The sequence below is a fragment of the Phoenix dactylifera genome, chromosome 2, assembly GCF_009389715.1.
Source record: "Phoenix dactylifera cultivar Barhee BC4 chromosome 2, palm_55x_up_171113_PBpolish2nd_filt_p, whole genome shotgun sequence".
Taxonomy (NCBI): Eukaryota; Viridiplantae; Streptophyta; class Magnoliopsida; order Arecales; family Arecaceae; genus Phoenix; species Phoenix dactylifera.
Window position 1 is genome coordinate 23,555,108 of NC_052393.1, and position 19,125 is coordinate 23,574,232.

The following is a 19,125-nucleotide window of genomic DNA, read 5'->3' on the forward strand; positions in this document are numbered from 1 at the left end:
AAGAGAATTGAGCCTTTGCAAAAACCCACTTCTAGTCAAAGGCCCGAGCTCATTCTCCTTGGCGGTCAGGGGTTGCCATCTCTATGACACCAATATTCCCATGGTCAAATTGAGAGAGACATCGAAAGGGATTAGATATGTGATCAGGATCCTTGGATTGACTACATTATCCTAGAGGGGGACTTCAGCACTGTTGTGAGATGGTTGAGAATGCACATTCGCTCCCCTAGTGCCTATTCCTTGCTAATCAGCATCTGGAATGCTGCAAGGTGCCTCACAGGTTTTGAAGCTTCTCATGTATATTGGAAGGCGAATGGAGCTGTAGATTGGATTGCCTTTTATGTTGCTAGTCATTCAGTGGACATTGGTGGGACAATTTGTCTTTGACTCCTTCCCATTTTCGGGATATTTTGTACTCGGATCTCTCGGGTTGTATCTACTCTAGGATGATTTAATCCATCTGCCTCATTAAAGAGAGAGAGAAAGAGAGAAGAAGATTAGGCTTTCCTACATTGAAGGGCGCCGCAATTCCTAAGCTTTTTACATTCCTAGAGGGCACATAGGACTGGTGGGGCTCAAGGGATAAAGATTTATCTTGGAGCTTGTTGGGGTAGGAAAGTTTCCTTAGGATTTCTTCTCTTTTAGTTTTCAATTTAATTTTCTCCATTAGCAGATTATTTCATCTCTACATACTAACCTTGCGCTTATTTTCTTTTCGGGGTTTTAGGGGAAGGTGAGGTATTCTAATACATCCTCTTTCCGGCAAAATCTCTTGGGTTAGTATCATAGCTATTAGTCTTTTTGCATCAACTCATAATTTTGATTTAGTTTATAGTATCCAAAGTAGTCTTTCTTTATTCTTTTTTTCTAGATGCTTGGAAACCCTAGAGAGGTCGGACCCACATCATCACATCTCTCATGCAGGCAATCTTGGGGTCTTGATGGCCATTGAAGCATCAAGTGACAATCACAACTTCTTGTAGCAATTGGATCCTATGGGAGTTCAGGCACTATACTAAGCAACAATCCTTCATAAGAGAAACTCAATCGGGAAATAAGAATACTAGCATTTTCTTTCTTAATTGTCCTTTTTTCCTAAGTAGACAATGTTAACATTTCATCAGCAAATACAGGATTCAATCTGATGATCATGACAGTAGTCATATATCTATTATATTTACAATCATAGGTAATCAGTTTTAGACTTTCAGCTGGCCTTGAGAAAGAGTGTAGGGGAAAGACAATCTCTCGGTTGGTTGAATTGAATTTTTTATTCTAAATGCCCTACCTTCCTTTTTTCTTTTTTTTTTTTTTAGCCGCTTAAAGATAAAATTATCTAAAGCTCTGAGCAATTATATATTATGCTACATACCTGATTAAAACCTAGGCCTAATGCATCTGTAATGTCTACGCATTAATTTTTTTTGCTGATTGGTTAACGCTGATTGGTCGCAGACTACTTGATAGGATTGTAACATTTGGTATACCTAATTGTTCTAGAGTGAAGGTTGTCCCATGGAAAGACCATAATGAGAGCCACCATGGAGCATGGTAGTCTATTAGGTACTTGATTAAAATTTAAGCCAAGGCACTTCTAATGCCAAGGCATCTTCAGTATATTGATTAGGGGAATAACATTTGGTACGATCCGAGCATAGAGTGCGCCACATGAGAAAAAGGCTATCTAGTGACCAAGTGTAGATGCTGTAGAGAAAGGGTTACATGATTGTTAAGCCACCATGAAAAGGCCTACTTAAATAATGATGGACAATGACAGACTATCATTAATATAAACAGATTAATATACAAGACAAAAAATAATAACAAAATACATTTAAATAAATGGACCATCCCATTTGTGATGTTTCCAGAATGCCAATGATCAAGGAGGTAGCAGTGGTCAGTCATTCCATGACTAAATTTTCCATTCCACTAGAAGAGATTCTGGCAAAGGAGGGTGCAGGTTTGCGAATAACTACTCGGGTGATCAACTCTTTAGTTAATTAATATTCATGCCATTCTTATTGAAACTAATGTTTGTTCACTGGTTAGTGAGCTTGGATCTCTCATATCCTTTTCTCCCGAACTGAGTGAGGGTTTCCATTTTCATTCTTCATCGCATCTTCAATAACACGAGCAAGATCCTGGACAACTTCAGACATTAATGGCCTGAATTCTGGCCCTCGCTGCAAAACCGAATCAAAGATCAGCCTCTTCTATATTCATAATTTTTTGCGTAAATGCAAACATATGCAACTGTCTATAGCAGTTGTGTAATGTTGTGTGCATGTTTCAATAGGAAACACGTTATATTTTTACAGTTGTATCATTGAATCGCAAACTGGTTAATGTAATTCTCTGATATGAAGATACCTTAAAATGTAAAACCATGTCACTGCCCACCACATCAGCCAATCAGTAGAGAGATCAAAAATAATGTAACACAAGCCAGGTAGACAAATTTGGGAAGAGAATAAATATTAGATATTTCCACACTAACAAAGCTGACTTAAATGCATAACCATGACAATTGCATTACAATATCTTCATCTTAAGCATATCAGATTATTCTGCACCATTTCCCCTATCATGGAGAGGCTTCCGTCCGCACAAACTTTCTTTGCAACTTTTATGTATCATAGGTCGCCTGCCTCCCCAAGCGACCATTTCAGGGTACCCGACATACAGGAGCCCTTTCAGCGCACCTTCATACTCTCTCTCTCTCTCTCTCTCTCTCTCTCTCAAGCGTGCGCATGCATGATGTTTAAGGTGCTAGACGCTTCTAATAAAAGTGATTGGTAAAATGCAGACTAAGTAGTATCTAATGATCTAATGTTAGATTACACCGAGGAGTTCGTATCCATTTTCAAATTGCAGACAAAGTGATTGGTAACATGCAGACTAAGGCAAGTCTAATGATCTAATGCTAGATCTACATTGAGGAGCTAACACTAAGTCCATTTTCAAATTGCAAAACCTGACTTGTATTGTCCAAAAGTGTTGATATCTAGGGTTTGAAAAATTATGCTTACAAGTTGATAGGTAATAAAGGTTGTCTTAAATGTCTCACTATATCCCCCAGTAGACCTTTCCTTCTTAATGCCCACAAAGTTACAACTTGTGGGTCTACTGTAAGTTTCCACAGTACATATGAAATCCGTGTCTTTTACCAAAGGCCTGTAGCTGTAAATATGAAGTATTAAAAATTTTAAGCCTATAAAGTAACATATTCAAAAAGAATAATCGACAATATCTATTCAATATTTGAGAATTTAAGCATATTATGTAAGGGTATAGTAGTTAAGTTCTTGTCACTTTACGATGCGACACTTCACTTTATAACCTGGAATCATTTAAGCATGTGGAACTTGCTATATTTTATCATGTATCATGGTTTAAATTAAAACTATGCCTACTCTACTTTTGACGAAAGTTCAAATTTTTTAATACATGAACAAACTAAAGGACTAGATAATTTTGATAATATGTCATGCATATGGATTATGGATAAGTGAATCAAAGATGTAAAAAAAAATTATTCCAAAGGAAGCATAACATTATCCAAGCATCAGTATTTATGGTTTAGCAAGACTATGTTTGAAAGAATATAGAAACTTTTACCTGTATACAACGACTAATAATATCTGCAAACCGTGATAATGATTTCACAGAGTATTTCCCATCAATAGAAGGATCCACCATTCTTGACAATGTGTTGATGTCATGAAGTTGAGAACTAGCCCATCTTACAAGATGTTGCTCTGCACGAGGCCGTGACCTGTAGTATAGAAGGAAATTTAAATTTTTGAGGAAACTGCTAAAAAGAATTTGTAAATTATAAACTCAGCTCAAAGGAAAAACCAAGACAATTTTATACCTGTCATAGGGTTTACGCCCCGTAAGAAGTTCTAACATAACAACTCCAAAGCTGTAAACATCACTCTGCTCACTATGTGACCCAGATTCACCAAATTCCGGGGCCTCATAACTGAATAAAGCATGTATCCGGCCTGACAACTGAAATTTAGATTGAGACTTTTGTTACTATTGCATACATCACTTCCTTTTTTAAATCAATTTCAACTGCTTATAGGTTTAATCCTGTAACAAAAAAGCCAAACTACACAAAAAGTTTGACTTTCATTAATTATACCACTATCTGCATACAACTTTTAAACCGCCCATAATCTCTCAAGGTCATAATAGCAGCAAGGCCAAAACTTACTTTTAACTCTTCATATACCTTGGAGTAATCTTATCTCTAAATAATCAAATTCCACCTTTATAGTTCCTTTAATGCTGAAATCAATGTATGACTATCATTTTGGTTTCCACTCTTATGGAACTCATAAGCCGAAAATAAACAAATAATAAGAGAATTTTTATTATATTTGCCCAATTTCATCGAAGCGTAATGTGATTGTCAGATTTTGATTGGTTGACAAAATGTATGAATAATTTAAAGGTAATTCATTATATTTAAATCTCGCAGAGCTCAATTGATATCATGTCTCACTTTTTTCAGCATGTCCTTTTTTTAAAAAATCCAAAAAGAAAAACTGGTTGGAATTAGTAGTGTAACACGAAGAGAATGACTTGGATTTGTACCAAACATTTGAGAAAGGGTCAAGGGAATGCTGAATAAAAAATGGATGGAGGTTCTAGAAAGGATTTAGAAAAGCTAGCAAATATAAAGGATGCAAGGAGGTAGCTTATAGAAAAATTTCACAATATTAACACCAAATAATTGAGATAAGCCTTTTGATTTTGCAATAACCAGAATTTTTTTTGGCTCGTGGGCCGATCCGGAGTGGCCCGGCACAGCCCAACCCGTGACCAGCCTGGTCCCGTGGGCTTATGGGCCAGCCCAAAGGGGCCAAGCCCAGCCCGACCGTGCACAGTGGCACGATCCAGGCGAAGAAGACTCCGATGGGAGCCTTCTTCCTCCCCCAATTCTGGCGGAATCGAAGACTCCCCTAGGCAATCCGAGTTCGACTCGAACTCTAAGATCGCGCCTATTTAATTTTCCTCCCCCTCCTTTAATTTCCACTACCAGAACCGCTGATTCCAAGTTTGTTTCTCCAAGTCTCCTCCTTTAATCCTTGCCGGAAACCTTGCTAGAAGCTTCAACGGACTGAGGTAAGAGTTTCTAGTCCTTCCTTTCCTGGTATTTTAGCCTTGATTGGCCCCGATTTGAGCCAGCAAATCACCAGAATACCTCCTGAAACAGGGGTACCCTATTTCAGCATCCTTTCGAGTTATGCCGCCACCGGCCGCCGGATTCGGCTGGTTTCCGCCGCCGTCTAAGACCTTGAGAACATGTGGCTGCCTGTTATGGAGTTAGCCATAGTTCAGGCCGAGTTGCCATGGATCATCCTCCACCTTTTTCGGGATCTTCCCTTCTTTCTTGTATCAGCCAGCCACCATCTCCGGTGGGGCAGCGGCTGAAGACCTGCCCGTGGCCACAATCGTCGGGGTTAGCCACCATGGTCGTCGCCCCTTCTGATCCAAAAAAAAAAAGAAAGAGACGGGCTCTCCCCTATTTTGAGAAGAAAAAAGAGTCCTCTCTCTCTTCTTTCTCTCTCCTCTCTTCTCTCTACTTTCTCTAGAAGATCTATGGAACTCAGTATCAGGTTCTGTCGACATGATCTACGAACCTGAGTTGATTCCTGAAAAGAGGCCCTAAACTGCCCTAGTGCCCGGGTCGCCTACTAAACCGATCACCCAACCTTATCAAGTGTCCATGGAACCCACTGATGATAAACTATGTTAAACGACCTTGGCCTTGATCGAATCCTTGCCCTATGATTTATTGATCGAATCGCTAAGCCCTGACCCACCTGAAATCGTTGAACGCGATCATCTGGCCAATCGTCCCTGTTTCTTATAATTTTAATTCGAATAAAAATTAATCTCTTTTAATATCTTTAAATAGGTTTAGCGGAATCGCCTAGCGAAGTCTAATAGTCTAAGACAAAAAGAGTAAGTAGATCTTACACTTCTTATTACTTTTCAAATGATCATGTCTTATATGCATTAAATTTGCTTGTAGAAATATCATGTATTTCTTAAAATTATGGATCAACATATATGTTATAAAAATCATGCTTTATTATGAGAAATAGTTTCATAAATATTTTGATGAATATAGCTTTGTTATAAAATATGAATTTGATCATGTCATTAAGCATTTTTCATCCATTTATATGTATGTTTTAAGAAAAAGATAAAAGTTTTCTAAAGAGTTTCAGATTGCTATGACCGTCCTTAGAAATAGGGGTCAGTCGACACCCTGGAGCTAGCATCTAACAAAAATGACCCTCTGCCAACGGATTAAAGTTGGTAACAAATACGAACTACGATATTTTATCGATTACAAAGATGGTCCTATTACAGGTTATAGTAACCATAGCATGAATATCTGTGACAATGTTTTGATCCATGATAGGATTAAATGACATAAAAAATAACTTATGAATTTATTTGCAATAATAAACTTGGTACTATGTTTATGAAAGATGGATGTTTTATTCATGCATGATTTGCTTTATGACTTGTTTTAATATACTGTACTATAAAATGCTTATTTTGGAATATCTGATATTTTTCTTAAATGACGCATTGACATGGAAAAACTTATGCTTGATCCGGTAAGGTAGAGTAAGATTTGCTTACTGAGCTGTATCGCTCATATACCTCTATTTATTTTTCTCTCTCCAGACGAATAGAGTCGATAGAAACGAAGGATGGTCTAGACTTAGAGATCGCGCTAACAAGCTTGGCGATCTATATAGCAGAGCAAAACTTTAGTTCTTCAGTTGATTATAAATTTATTGTTAGTGATTTCCTGAATAGTAAGGATTATGGGTTTGGTATTTATGTTTGAATTTAAATGCTCTGAACCAATATTGATTTTATTTAATGGATGACGGAATTGAATTTCTATTTATTCTATTACCTTTGAGATGGATTTGAAAGCTAAATGTAATGTTAGCTTCGTGTTATCGTGGGTTGTACCCCTCGGTAGCACGGCCATATCATGCTACGAATCCATCTCAAAGGTTTCAATTCCGAATATTGGCCCCATAATTTGTTTGTTAGTCAAGTGCCTGTTATTATGCTGGGTATGCTTGTCTCAGATGGTCCTTGTGCCATTTGAGCAACACATAAAATTAACTACATATATCCACGCCATTTGGAGTTAGCTGCTAAGTGGAGATGATTGGGGCAAATTAAACAATTAATGCTGCAATGTGATACGAGTAGAGGCATATTCAGTGTTCCTGGTCAAACAAGGAATCTCTTCCACTCAATGCTGTAGCCTTTAGGTTATATTGTGATAGATTATCATGATCAAGAATATGCCGATGATCCTCATGCCCTCCCACCTGATCATACTTAAATCTAATGACTGATAACTGCATTACTGTAGATGAGTTTGTTACTTAGTTTAGAGTATTATTATCTAAATCATGTTGACTGGATTGTTTTGTCTCTCCCTGAATGTTCATTACTCCACCTACATAATGATGGAATGCACACAATTATACGAGTGTCTGCCAAGTTAAATGCATCTTGTTTTTATCTCCCTCAGTCAATATCTAGAGAGATAGAGAGAGGGAGAGGGAGGTGAGAAGCTTCTATTTACTAAAGAAGAGTGTGCTTGTAGAGGTGAGGCACACAATCTCGCAAAAAAGTTGCAGATTTCACTATGATTTAAGTTGCTCTCTATGTTGGCAGCATTCGCTTGTAAAAAAAAAAAGTTAAATGAGACAGATAATTCTAAATTCTGGAATGGTATGTCCTATCTTTAAGCTGTTGTTCTAGCGTTCAGAAAAGAAAAAGTGGAAACAACAAAGGACACTCAACTTTAGTGTAATGTCATCCATGTATTCAATACCATTTGAAGTAACTTACCTGAGTAACAGAGTTGGATGACATTAGTGGAGCTAGGCCACATTCAAAAACTCGTACTGCTAGATCATCATCAAGGAAAATATTGCTGGGCTCAAAATTTTGATGTATGACTGGTGGTTGACAGCTTTCATGAAGATACCTTCAGTCCATATTCAGAGATACAAATATGTCTATCAGAGTGCACTTTCATCAAGCAAATGACAGATATGGGAAAGACAGTTCTAGAAATTTCATATAATGTTTGCTAACTTACTCTAGAGCTTTTGCAGCTTCAAAGGCTATCTGGATACGAGCCCTCCATGATAGCCTTATCTTGTGATCATCTTCACTATGGAGGATGTCATGTAGTGTCTTGCTACTGAAGTAATTATAGACAAGTAAACACTGCCCAAACTCTGCACAGTAGCCAACAAGCTCTAGAATATTAGGATGCCTAAGTTCTGAGATACTCAACACCAACTCAAGAAAGTCATCAAGTTGTATATTTGAGTTCATATTGTCAAGCTTCAAAACTGCCAATAGCTGCATAACAAGAAAATAGATCAGATAAAGAACTGAAAGCAACATATTATCATATCATAACAATAATTTTTGCATGCTTGTAAATTGTGAGAACCCGTGCGGGCATGTGTTTAGACCCACATCGGTTATTCACTACGTAGATTTTTGGTACTTATACAGAATCAAGGAATCCAAATAATGCCTTCCAACTAGCCTTTTTGGTTGAGATTCTGGATTGTGATAAATAGTATCAGAGCGGATCCGGCCCATAAACTAGATAGACTATGAGACACTGCAACACGGATCTATTGGGGCTGACCACAGGCCAATCGTGGTGCTTATGATTAGATTTGAATAGATTTGAACTTTTAGCCTGACGAGGATGTTAGGGCTTAAACGAGGAAAGAATGTGAGAACCCGTGCCAGCGTGTTTAGGCCCACATCAGTTATTCACTAGGTAAATCTTGGGTACTTATACAGGATCAAGAAACCCAACTAATACCTTCCGGCTAGCCTTTTTAGGTGAAATCCTGGTTGTGACATAAATACTGCATGCTTGTAGGCATGGTATTAATCAATTTTGTTAAGTTTTTACTCATGTCAAAATGGTAGCTCGAGAAAGTGCAGAATTTGGATTAGAATGAGGAGGCAACAAAACACGAACGTGGAGAAAATAGATTTGTGGAAGCACATATATAAAATCGCTAAATCTAAGAAACCAACAATAATATTATCCTAGTATGTAATATATCATTGGAAATTCAAGAAAAGATACAAAGAAGCCATTTTTGTCTTGTATGTAAAAGTTTTATACATATTTAGTGTACACTATACAATTGATAGTGTTATCCTATATAAAAGCAGATGGCCGGATTTAAAATAGTTACTACAATGTCTGCCAAATGGTCTCCAGCAGTATCAAAAGAAAGATGCAAGGAGCATCATCATATCCTTATGTTTATCTTAAATAGAAAATAATATAATACTGCCTTTTTATTTCAGATTTTTCCCAAACTCCTGTATATCATCACATTTCCGATATCGGTTTACTTTGACAAAATTGAAACTAAGACCCCACCAATCAACCAATGAAGACAATAGAATTGTTTAAATTTCTTGAAAATACTTGGATCATTTGGAAATTTTTGGTCCAATACATACAGGAAACAAAGATTGCACCAACAGATATACTCCATTAGGATGAACGGAAATGTTACGGTCCAGTGAATGCACTCGTTTTTATTTTTTGGGGGTATCAACCACATAGAGTATAAAGAAACAATAAAATAATAGTCAAAGCCATTTAAGATTAACAGCCACAGAATATGACTTAGTCAAATTAAAGCCAGCAGGTATAATTACAAGATTCAAATGGTGCATTTATCAACACATCTATTCTGACAAGGCACCAGAACAAGCTAAAAGTTTGTGATCCAGTTCATCCAATATATGAATATTGTACTTTTTATCAATCAGATAGCATATGAGGAACATAACAGAAAAACAGACAAATTTTCAATAAAACATCAAAGATATATTCATTTAAATTTCAAGTAGTAGATCAAACCTTTCCCTCAGGAGGTTCTGCCAAATAAATCCGGCCCAAGCAGCCATCTTTGATCAGGCTTTCCTCACTGAAACTGTTAGTATACTGCTGAAGGGAAGCAGCAGAATATGATTTCACAGGAGCCGGGGGATTTAGATTTTCAGGACAAGTCCTTGGATTCTTTTTGCTGGAAGCACTAGGGTTAACAATGACTTTATCAACTAGTGGTGGCAACGCAAGTGCCCCAGGCCCTGCCATATTGATCTTGACTTCATCCTGTTTTTCATCAGCCACTATGGGAACTGCAACAACAAATCCACAACATATAAATAGCAAAACCAGCAACCGACCAGAAATATTAAGGACAGGCTATCGACAAAATGAATGAACTATACCTTTTCCTGCTTCTTTGTCTGGTTCATTCAAGTCTGCATTGATCTGAGGCTCCTTGGGCTTTCCATGTGCCCTTATTTCCAGCCTCTTGGGAATCTCTTCGTGTTTTTGTTTTCTTCCTCGCCGCTTTGATATACAAAACATAAACAGCAGCACAGCCATGATAAGAACAATCACAGCAACTACTGCATATCCAATAATTCTTACAACTGAAACTTTTTTTTCTTTTCTAGGAGTTTCATTGTCATGGATGGATGGACCCTCAGAAGAGTTCGAAGGCATGGTTTCAGGAGATGGTGCCCCTGAATGAGGCAAAGGTGATGGTGTTATCATAGGTGAAGGAGCACTACTAGTATTGAATGGATTCCCATCCTTCCTGCACAATAGATATAAAAGTTAAGCATTTGCAAATACAAAGTCCACCACTATGCAGCTAGTTGCATTCCCTCAAGCCAGAGTAGTAGATTTTTCAATGAGCCAAAAAAGGAAAAAAACTACAAATTTTGGATAACTTAAGTCATCAAATTAGCATATACTATTGGTCTATTTGTCTGCCAACAAAAATTATTGCTGCACTAGGAAGTAATAACAATTAAGCAGTTATGGAACACTTACTTGAAATTTGGAATACTCAGCAACTTTTCAGGGATAGGTCCTGAGAATAGATTGTTTTCGATATTCCTGTCAAACATAAAGTCAAGGACTTTGTTAGATGAATAAAAATAATAAAGCCAGTGGACAGAGATTCTTCATTTGATTTTACAATGAATAACACCTAAAAGTGAGTGTTTAAAGAAATATCATAAGGTGCACAGCAAAGGATGTTTGCTACAGGACACATATTCACACAGCAGTGCAGAATGTCCACATCTTATCTTATACCTTTCCTTAAAGGTGAATCAGTCAAGCTATAAATTCCTCCAAGATCAAATAAAAGGTAAATTAACGGTTCCTAAACCTAAGGATCCTTTATCAAGTTTGTTACTTATTTCAGAATCAAGAGAACTTTTTTCAGCATCCCTTCTGGCCACAAATCAGAGAGGCAAAGATAGAAATGAAAATACTATTTGCACTTTGGGCCAATTAAAGAAAAGCAGCTTGTTCATGTGTCCATGAGTTGTAAAACATCTTCAACACACACAAACATGCCCCAAAAATATGTAGCCTAAGATCCATGTATTCTCAATATGAACACATGGACAATAGATGCCTAAAATTTATGACTTACGCCTTGGTTCATTGAACATCCCAATGTATTTATTTCCCTAAACCTTCGCGATCTAGAACATGATAACAATAGAAAATCATAGAAGAACCATTCCCCCACCTAAAATGCACACATAAAATTGTGAAAAGAGAATAAAATATATAGACAAGATAAAATAAGAGGTGCATGTATGAAGTACAAATCTTTGAGGGGAAGATCTTGCAAGACATCCAGGGTTCCAGATAGTTGATTATTTTGCAAATGCCTGCATAACAGAATGTATCTAGGTTCTTAAAGGAATTTGCAGGAATTATCATAACATAAAGATGAACACTCACAAGGCAGTCAGAGAGGACAAGTTCTGCATGGAAGGTGGTAATTGGCCAGTCAGATTGTTAGAAGAAAGATCCCTACTTCAACAGAAGACATAGAATAAGAAATAAGAAACATTTAAAAAAGCTATAAGAAAAGAAAAACTTTTCGAGGAAAAAACCTACAAATTTATTAGTCCAGTGAGACTCTGGAAGGCATCAGGCAATTCTCCTGTTAAAAGATTTTGATTGACTGACCTGGGGGAACCAAGGAAAAGAAAATGCATGAAAAGCAATCACTACAGCTCCTTATTCAATATGACTACAGATGGAAATGATGAAAAGGCTTACATGTCTGATAGAAGTGTTAATTCTGATAATGAATCCGGTATGCTTCCTGTAAATTGATTGGCTGAAAGGAAACTGCCATAAAGAAAAAATTCACAAATTTCTAGCAAATAATTACTGTGGAATGACTGCATATAAAAGCAACTTAGTAAACATGGATGAATAGGAATGAGAAACATACAACTGCATCATTGTACGAGGTAGATTCTCTGGTATATTTCCACCAATGTGGTTGTTGCTCAGATCTCTAAAACAATATATGCCAGAAAATTAATTGAATGATTCGCAATAATGAATGCATAACAAGATTAGTGTTTGATCAATTTATTTTGCAAAAGAAGCAGCAAATTCTGCAGTGAATTGGAACCTTGCAGAGTAACACATCCAAAATCTTATGTCAGTTCATGATGCAAGCAGGAAAAGTGTTTTATAATGCAACACTTACATCGTTGTAATTGAAGTGAAATTTGCAAGTTTATCACCCAGTTCTCCTCCCAAATTTGCGTCATTAAGTACTCTATCAATGATGAAATATATTAGAAGAGATGATCAAGCATCACTAAATAGTGTAGATGAGAGAGGTTTTGGAACTGTACATAGCGGTTATGTTTGACTCAACACACTGGACGCCTTGCCAGACCTCAAAGCAGGGATCTCCTGCACTTGCAACCCATCCAGGAAGAGGAGGTGATCCCAGTGCAGTATATAAGTTATTTATAGCATAAACTGAAAGTAAATCAAGTATTAGTAGTTATAGATGGAAGTGTAGCTTCAAGATGTTGAATGGATACAATAAATAAGAAACCACCCCTCCAAAATAGTTGAAAGCAGAAAAGCAAGTAAGGAAAAAGAAATGAACAAATGCAACCTTATATTCTTCCAAGTTCTACTATATCAGCCTATATAATTAGATGTTTCGGCAAAGCATTTATATTTCCACTCAAACACTAATCTATATTTGATAGTAGACAAGAGTATCAATCAACGTCGGTCAAACCGGTTGCCCGATGGGACGAGTCTGTACAGGCCCGTGCCATGCCAGGCGAGGCCCGTGCCGACACAGTAGAAGAGACAGGGGAGAGGAAGAACGAGAGAGGAAAAGAGAGAGAGAGCGGGGGAGGAAGGAAGAGGGAGAGGAAGGAAGAGAGAGGCCGGCTGGGGCTGGCTAACGGAGGCCAAAGAGGCTCCGCGCAGAGGAGACGGCGGCTGGGGAGACACAGAGGCGGGGCTCTGCCTCCAGTCCTCTGTTTCGTTCGAAACAGGGGCCCAGAAGGGGGCCCTTTTATTTTTGTGTTTTAAGGGTTGAAGTCGGCAAACCCTTTTGTGTTTTAAGGGTTGAAGTCAACAAAGGGTTTGCCGACTTCAACTTAAAAGTGCACCCTTGTTTCGAACCAAAATAAGAGACCGGAGGCAGAGCACCGCCTCCATGTCTCTCCGGCCTCCGCCTCCTCCCTGTGGAGGCTCCCCGGCCTCCGCCAGCCGGCCTCTCTTCCTTCCTCTCCCTCTCCCTCCCTTCCTCGCTCTCTCTCTCTCTCTCTCTCTTCTTCTCCTCCTCCCCCTCCGGCGACGGCGTCTCAGTTTCAATGTCGGAACCGTCCCAGTCCTCCGCCGGTACAGCCCAGGATGCTCTGAACCGGACGGTTCGGGACAGTTCTGCAGACCTTGGTATCAATTGTAACATTCAATTCCTATATGTCTTGCACAAACATGATCTAGTTTGATTCAACAACATTGATATAGACAAGTAATAACAAGTAAATAGAAGAGAAGTTCTGTACAACACACAGACAGCAAGATATACATCTATAATGTGTGCAGTAGTGCTTGAATTGGGCTATATCAAAGAGCAAAGGCAGTCTAAGAGATGCCATCAAAAGAGATGATACAATGATGGACATTGAGCTTTATGGGCTAGATTGACTTGACTTTGTGAGCCTCTATTTTTTAGATCTAACCAGTCCAAGTCAGGTCCAAAGTTGCCAAGCCAATGATGGCCTTGCCTAGACATATCCAACCCGCTGATTCTGAATTTCAGGTTCAAGATGTGTTTAACTTGGATTTCAATCTAAAGGACCCCCATTTAATCTGCAGGATGCTATAAGGGGACTCAGAATTTAGGCCCCAACTTATCCATATATTGACAAGAGAACTGTATAAGCAAATGCAAAAAAATCAAGGTTTAGGACTTTATCCAAAGAATTCTTCAAATCATGCAACACTAAATGGTGCCAACTGTAACCAATTTCACAAAACTAACTTCCACAACCAGTTCTACATCCGGAAGATTGAACCTCTGCTAGCTAATATTACAAAAGTAATGATCGCTGCTTTCATAAAGATATAAATGAGAGTGAACAACTGAATATCCATCCCTTTTGTCTTATATCCTGTTTATTACCGGATAGTCTGAGAGTAAGAAGAAATAAACTTAATAAAATTGAAAAAAAATGGACATATAGTTATGTATACTGAAGCACACCCTATCGACAGATACAGCTCACTCTAAAAAAACTTTCTTATCCACAACCAAGAAAAAGAAATTAGTAAAATAACCAAATGGCGATCCAAGGTTCACATTTTGGCAGTGATAGCTAAATAAAGTAATTCTTACAATTGATAACTATTGTAAAAACTTATAGAACAGTGCAGCAATAAAATGCACTTGATGTGCAGATGCACAAACAAGAAAAATATTCCATGTTGTCTACTGTAATAAAACTAAAATTCTACATGTAACCATAAACAGAGAGAGCTGGATGCTCGAAAATCCACATAATTAAAACATAACATATCATATAAACAAGTAGAGACAGTAAATTACCATCTTTCTCATTGGTGTATCCCTGTGAAAATGGCATGGTAAACAAAACCATAAAGCCCACAGTAACCCATAGCAAGATCCTCAACTTAGCTTCATTCACCGTCAACATCTTCTAACTAATGGCACACCAATCATTCGGATTTTTGTTCTGCCCTCAAAAATCAAACAGAGTAGACACTAATTGTGAGAGAGAGAGAGAGAGAGAGAAGCCATGTTCAGAAAGAATAATATAAAATTGATAGGTCACAGTCACAGCATCAATACTTCGAACCTAGAAAGCCCAAACAAGTCAAAAGGAAGTAAAACTGAGTTAAATTAGGAGATCACAAAACATTTGATGCAGCTCGCTGTAACATTTCACTACAAACCAAAGCATCAAAGCCAGAAAACCTTTATCCCAACTAATTACAAACAGCTTATGAATCCTTCTTTGCATACCTTTTCAATGATTCTCCCTCACACTATCCACAAAACTTTGCATAAAACATAAATTTTTCCACAGTATCATTAAAATACTTACAAGAAGGGTAGTATTCATGTTAGAAGCAAGCTAGTTCACCTACCCATAACCCATCCCTTCATATAATTATTAGAAAAAATGATCCCAGTAAAATCCATATATCTAAAATGTACCTTTTCGAGAATCCACCACCAAAAATACAAAAACAAAAACAAGAACAAAAACAAAAAAAACTACTAAATCAGCATTCCCACTGATTCTCACTGCAGACCAAAAATTGTAATGCAATTCAAATACCAAAAAACCACACAAAAATCACATTTTTGCTGGCCAAGACACGGATATAACTAAGATTTGAACTCCAGGCAGAAAATCGCTTCCTTCAAACATATTTACATAAACAAACAAAATAAACAATCTCAAAACAAGAAACCAAAATGCTGAAAACCCAACAAAACAAAACCCCAAAATCCTCAAGAACACAAGCAGCAATTTGCACTCCAACCAAACAACACTTCCAACTCAAAAAGAGAAAAAAAAAAAAATCCAAACCGAACTCTTCAAAAACTTACTCAAAGAGGGAGGAGGAAGAGAGAGGCCAAGAATTCTCCTGCTTCCCAAAAGCGGTCTCAGCAGAAGTGCCGTCAAAAGGCACGCCACAATTAGCTAGAACTAAGCTAAAGTATGCTAAACTTCGCCGCTAAGACTCCACTCTAAGTGCGGAGAGAAACGAAAGAAGCAGGGAATGGGAATAAAAGAGAGCAAAGAAACGGACAGACAAGTTGTAAATAGAGGAGTAGAATAGGAAAGCCGTGCAAGAATGGTGCATTTATATATAAAGATATATAAAAATTAAAAGTATACGTTGGGTTTTGGAAGGAAAGAGAGGAGTCCAGCTCCCTCTTTTTTTCCTCCCTTTTGGTCGAGTTTTTCCTTGCACTCCACTGTATGGGAATCTGTGAAGAGATAGACACAAAGCTGCTTTTCCTTCCTAACCTTCCCAATATTTGTGAATTTTGCAAGAGGTAAAAGGAGAAAAGTTTTGTTGCGTAAAAGCTTCCAAAAAGATGACGACCTCCATGATATGGGAATGGGCCCCATGGGTATTCTGGGGTCATGTGATCTGATCCTGTACTATGTGCGGCAATTCTGTCAGATGGGACCGGCCTTTATTTGGGTTCTCTCATGCTTGCTCCAGATTTAGGTTGGATTGAGTTGGACCGAGTTGGATCGGATTTATTAATATGTGATCATCTTTCCAAATTAGATGAGTGGTAAAATCCACCATTACTTGTGTATCTAGTAATTATCTTTTCGAGTGTAACAAGATATTGTTGGATCAAATTGAATTGTATCGGTTTTAATTCCTCTATGTCATAAGGGTTATAACGGTGGCTCGAATGGCTGCAAAACTTTTAGGCATGAGATACTATATCTCCTTTTTTTTTTTTTTTCCTAGGCGTACACTCTTGTTCTAATGAATTAAAGAAAATTATTAGTAGTAACATTTTAGATAATCAAAATTGATTAGATGGCATTCATCTATAAAATGCTTCTTAATCTTGAAGGGTGATGTGCATTGAATGTAGAAAACTAGTGTCAACCAATTCAGAGATGTTGATCTTTCGAGCTAATTAATGGGTTGCATATGAAATGCATAGAGATTAGGTCAGAATATGATGACTAACTTGATGATAACATGAGCTAGCTAGCTAGCTAGCTTGTGACTGCTAAAAAGGCAAGTGATGAAGAATTGTGGAATCCAACATTGCCAAGATTTGTGTGTGTGTGTGTGTGCACACGCGCACACGCGACTAATAATAAATGCAACTACCAATTAAATGAGCTGCCTATGGAACTGCTTTGTACTAAATTACTTTCTCTAAAATCCTTCTCGAGAAGAAAAGTTGTCTTTGCGTGGCTATATCGGAGATTGGGCATTGTGCAGTAGTTTATCATCAAATATATAATCCAGGTATTATTAAGAACATACCTAGCCAAACTTGGTGCCGGATTACTTTTCTATAGTGTTATTATTAATATGAGAGCATTTTCTGAAAAGGTATGTTGTTATCTATGAAATGGTCATGGTGGAGGTGGGACTTCTCATAGTGTTTAACATAATTGCAACATAATCAAGTTGGCTATAGGTTTTCTTATATATCAACTTCTTAGCATACCTTACTCAATCTACCAAACTCAGCTAAACACACTCTTGCTCAAAGATGCTAATAGAGAGTTACTTGTGAGCGCAGTTTTAAATCCATTAAAAAATTATACCAATTTTTAGGTCTTTAAATTCAATATGATAACCTAACAAGAGTAATTAACTTGATGGCACATCACTTGGAAGATGTCATTAGCAAGATCTAGAAGCACAATCATGCCTTTGATATCCTTCTATAGCCAAACTTACACCGATCGAAAAGAAGCATACCGTCTATTTTATGTAATCATTCTCTAATGGACGACACAATAAGCTATAGAAACCCGGCGATCTACTTGATCGGCTTTGTCACCCAACTTGCAGTATAGGGAATAAAAAAGGTTTTGAGATACCGTATGAGAATCTTCACATCATCAAACTTCTACAAAGTCATACCAACCATTATCTAAACTTTATCCTCAGCAAAGCAGCTAAACTTTATATTTAGACTTCTTATCATATTCCTCCACTCTCCTTTTGGTTGATTATAGATGAAATGATAACCGGGGACATTTGTCGATCGAACATGGTTCCATCCTGCTGAAACGAATCTGTGCCACCCATGCGATTGGTTGGCGCTTATGTGGCGACACCTCAGACTGAGTGTGGACTGACATGTAGTTTGGCCTGAAGGAATCTGCTATAGGGGAGTCATGTGCCCGGTTAGGATAAAAACATTATCAAGTTCTTTTCCCCCCATATGGACCCATCCTTATTTAGTGAGACCAATGGTTAGCTACCCATTTCTCAAGCTCTTACTAAACCACTTTTCTTCCCCTTTCTCTTTATTCTGTCCTCGTTTTTCTTATCTTTTTTCCATATAATTGTTAGATTTTATGAGCTCTAACAACAGCTCATGTTTAATAAAACCTAGACTGGAAAATAAGCATTATTAAGGCTTATAAGACTAGTTGCCCATGTAAGAATTTAAACTGGTATACACTTATAATGCAGTTGGAGTCCAATGATGGGAGGGATTCGTAAGAGAAAAAAAAAAACTAGAAATCCTAAGCTTACTCGCAGTCAAGTCTGGCCAGAAGAATTCTACATGAATAGTTTATTTTGTTGTTTTATACAACATCATGATCGGCCTTGGCATTACAGTTTTTCTTAGAATAATTTCTATCTTTATATATCAATTATGTAAAAACTTTTTCTTTACAGATTTACATATCAATACATCCCATATCCTTGAACACACACACACACACTCATAGAGAGAGAGAGAGAGAGAAATTAATTAGAAAAATAAGCTATAATTCTATCTGATAAATACACACTTGCTACAAACAATAAAGCAAGAAAATTTGTTAATTAAGTTTATGAGGTTAGTCTCAATGAGAATATTTTTTTAACGTTCTATTATTATTGATGAAAACTAAACTTATTAGAAGTCATATTAAGAAATTTCTAGA

The 19,125-nt window shown here is 37.4% G+C and overlaps 1 protein-coding gene across 6 annotated transcripts; it reads right to left on the minus strand.

Annotated features, from left to right (window-relative positions):
* Positions 1-1,725: 1,725 nt before the first annotated feature.
* LOC103695710 (protein STRUBBELIG-RECEPTOR FAMILY 3) lies at positions 1,726-16,385 on the minus strand. 6 transcript variants are annotated; one of them, XM_039123703.1, is made up of 17 exons: positions 16,369-16,385; positions 15,045-15,192; positions 12,820-12,880; positions 12,669-12,740; positions 12,405-12,470; positions 12,227-12,298; positions 12,062-12,133; positions 11,903-11,974; positions 11,764-11,829; positions 10,973-11,038; positions 10,360-10,733; positions 9,986-10,266; positions 8,171-8,439; positions 7,918-8,056; positions 3,878-4,017; positions 3,622-3,778; positions 1,726-2,186 (listed from the first exon to the last, which is right to left on the minus strand). In XM_039123703.1, exons 2-17 carry the CDS (start codon positions 15,151-15,153, stop codon positions 2,067-2,069), a joined length of 2,136 nt encoding a protein of 711 aa, XP_038979631.1. In that variant the 5' UTR covers positions 15,154-15,192; positions 16,369-16,385; the 3' UTR covers positions 1,726-2,066. The 6 variants fall into 6 exon arrangements, with proteins under 6 accessions (XP_038979631.1, XP_038979630.1, XP_008775326.2 ...); XM_039123702.1 differs by having other exon boundaries at positions 12,820-12,949; XM_008777104.4 differs by lacking the exon at positions 16,369-16,385 and adding an exon at positions 16,077-16,329.
* Between the last annotated feature and the right edge of the window lie 2,740 nt (positions 16,386-19,125).

Bases quoted from the DNA above. Each gene is read 5' to 3' on its own strand.
- LOC103695710 (XM_039123702.1), bottom strand. From the start codon at position 15,153: ATGTTGACGGTGAATGAAGCTAAGTTGAGGATCTTGCTATGGGTTACT. The intron at 10,734-10,972 runs GTAAGTGTTCCA...TCTATTGTGCAG, and splicing joins CTGAGTATTCCAAATTTCAA to GAAGGATGGGAATCCATTCA. The intron at 2,187-3,621 runs GTAAAAGTTTCT...TCGGTTTTGCAG, and splicing joins TTATTAGTCGTTGTATACAG to CGAGGGCCAGAATTCAGGCC.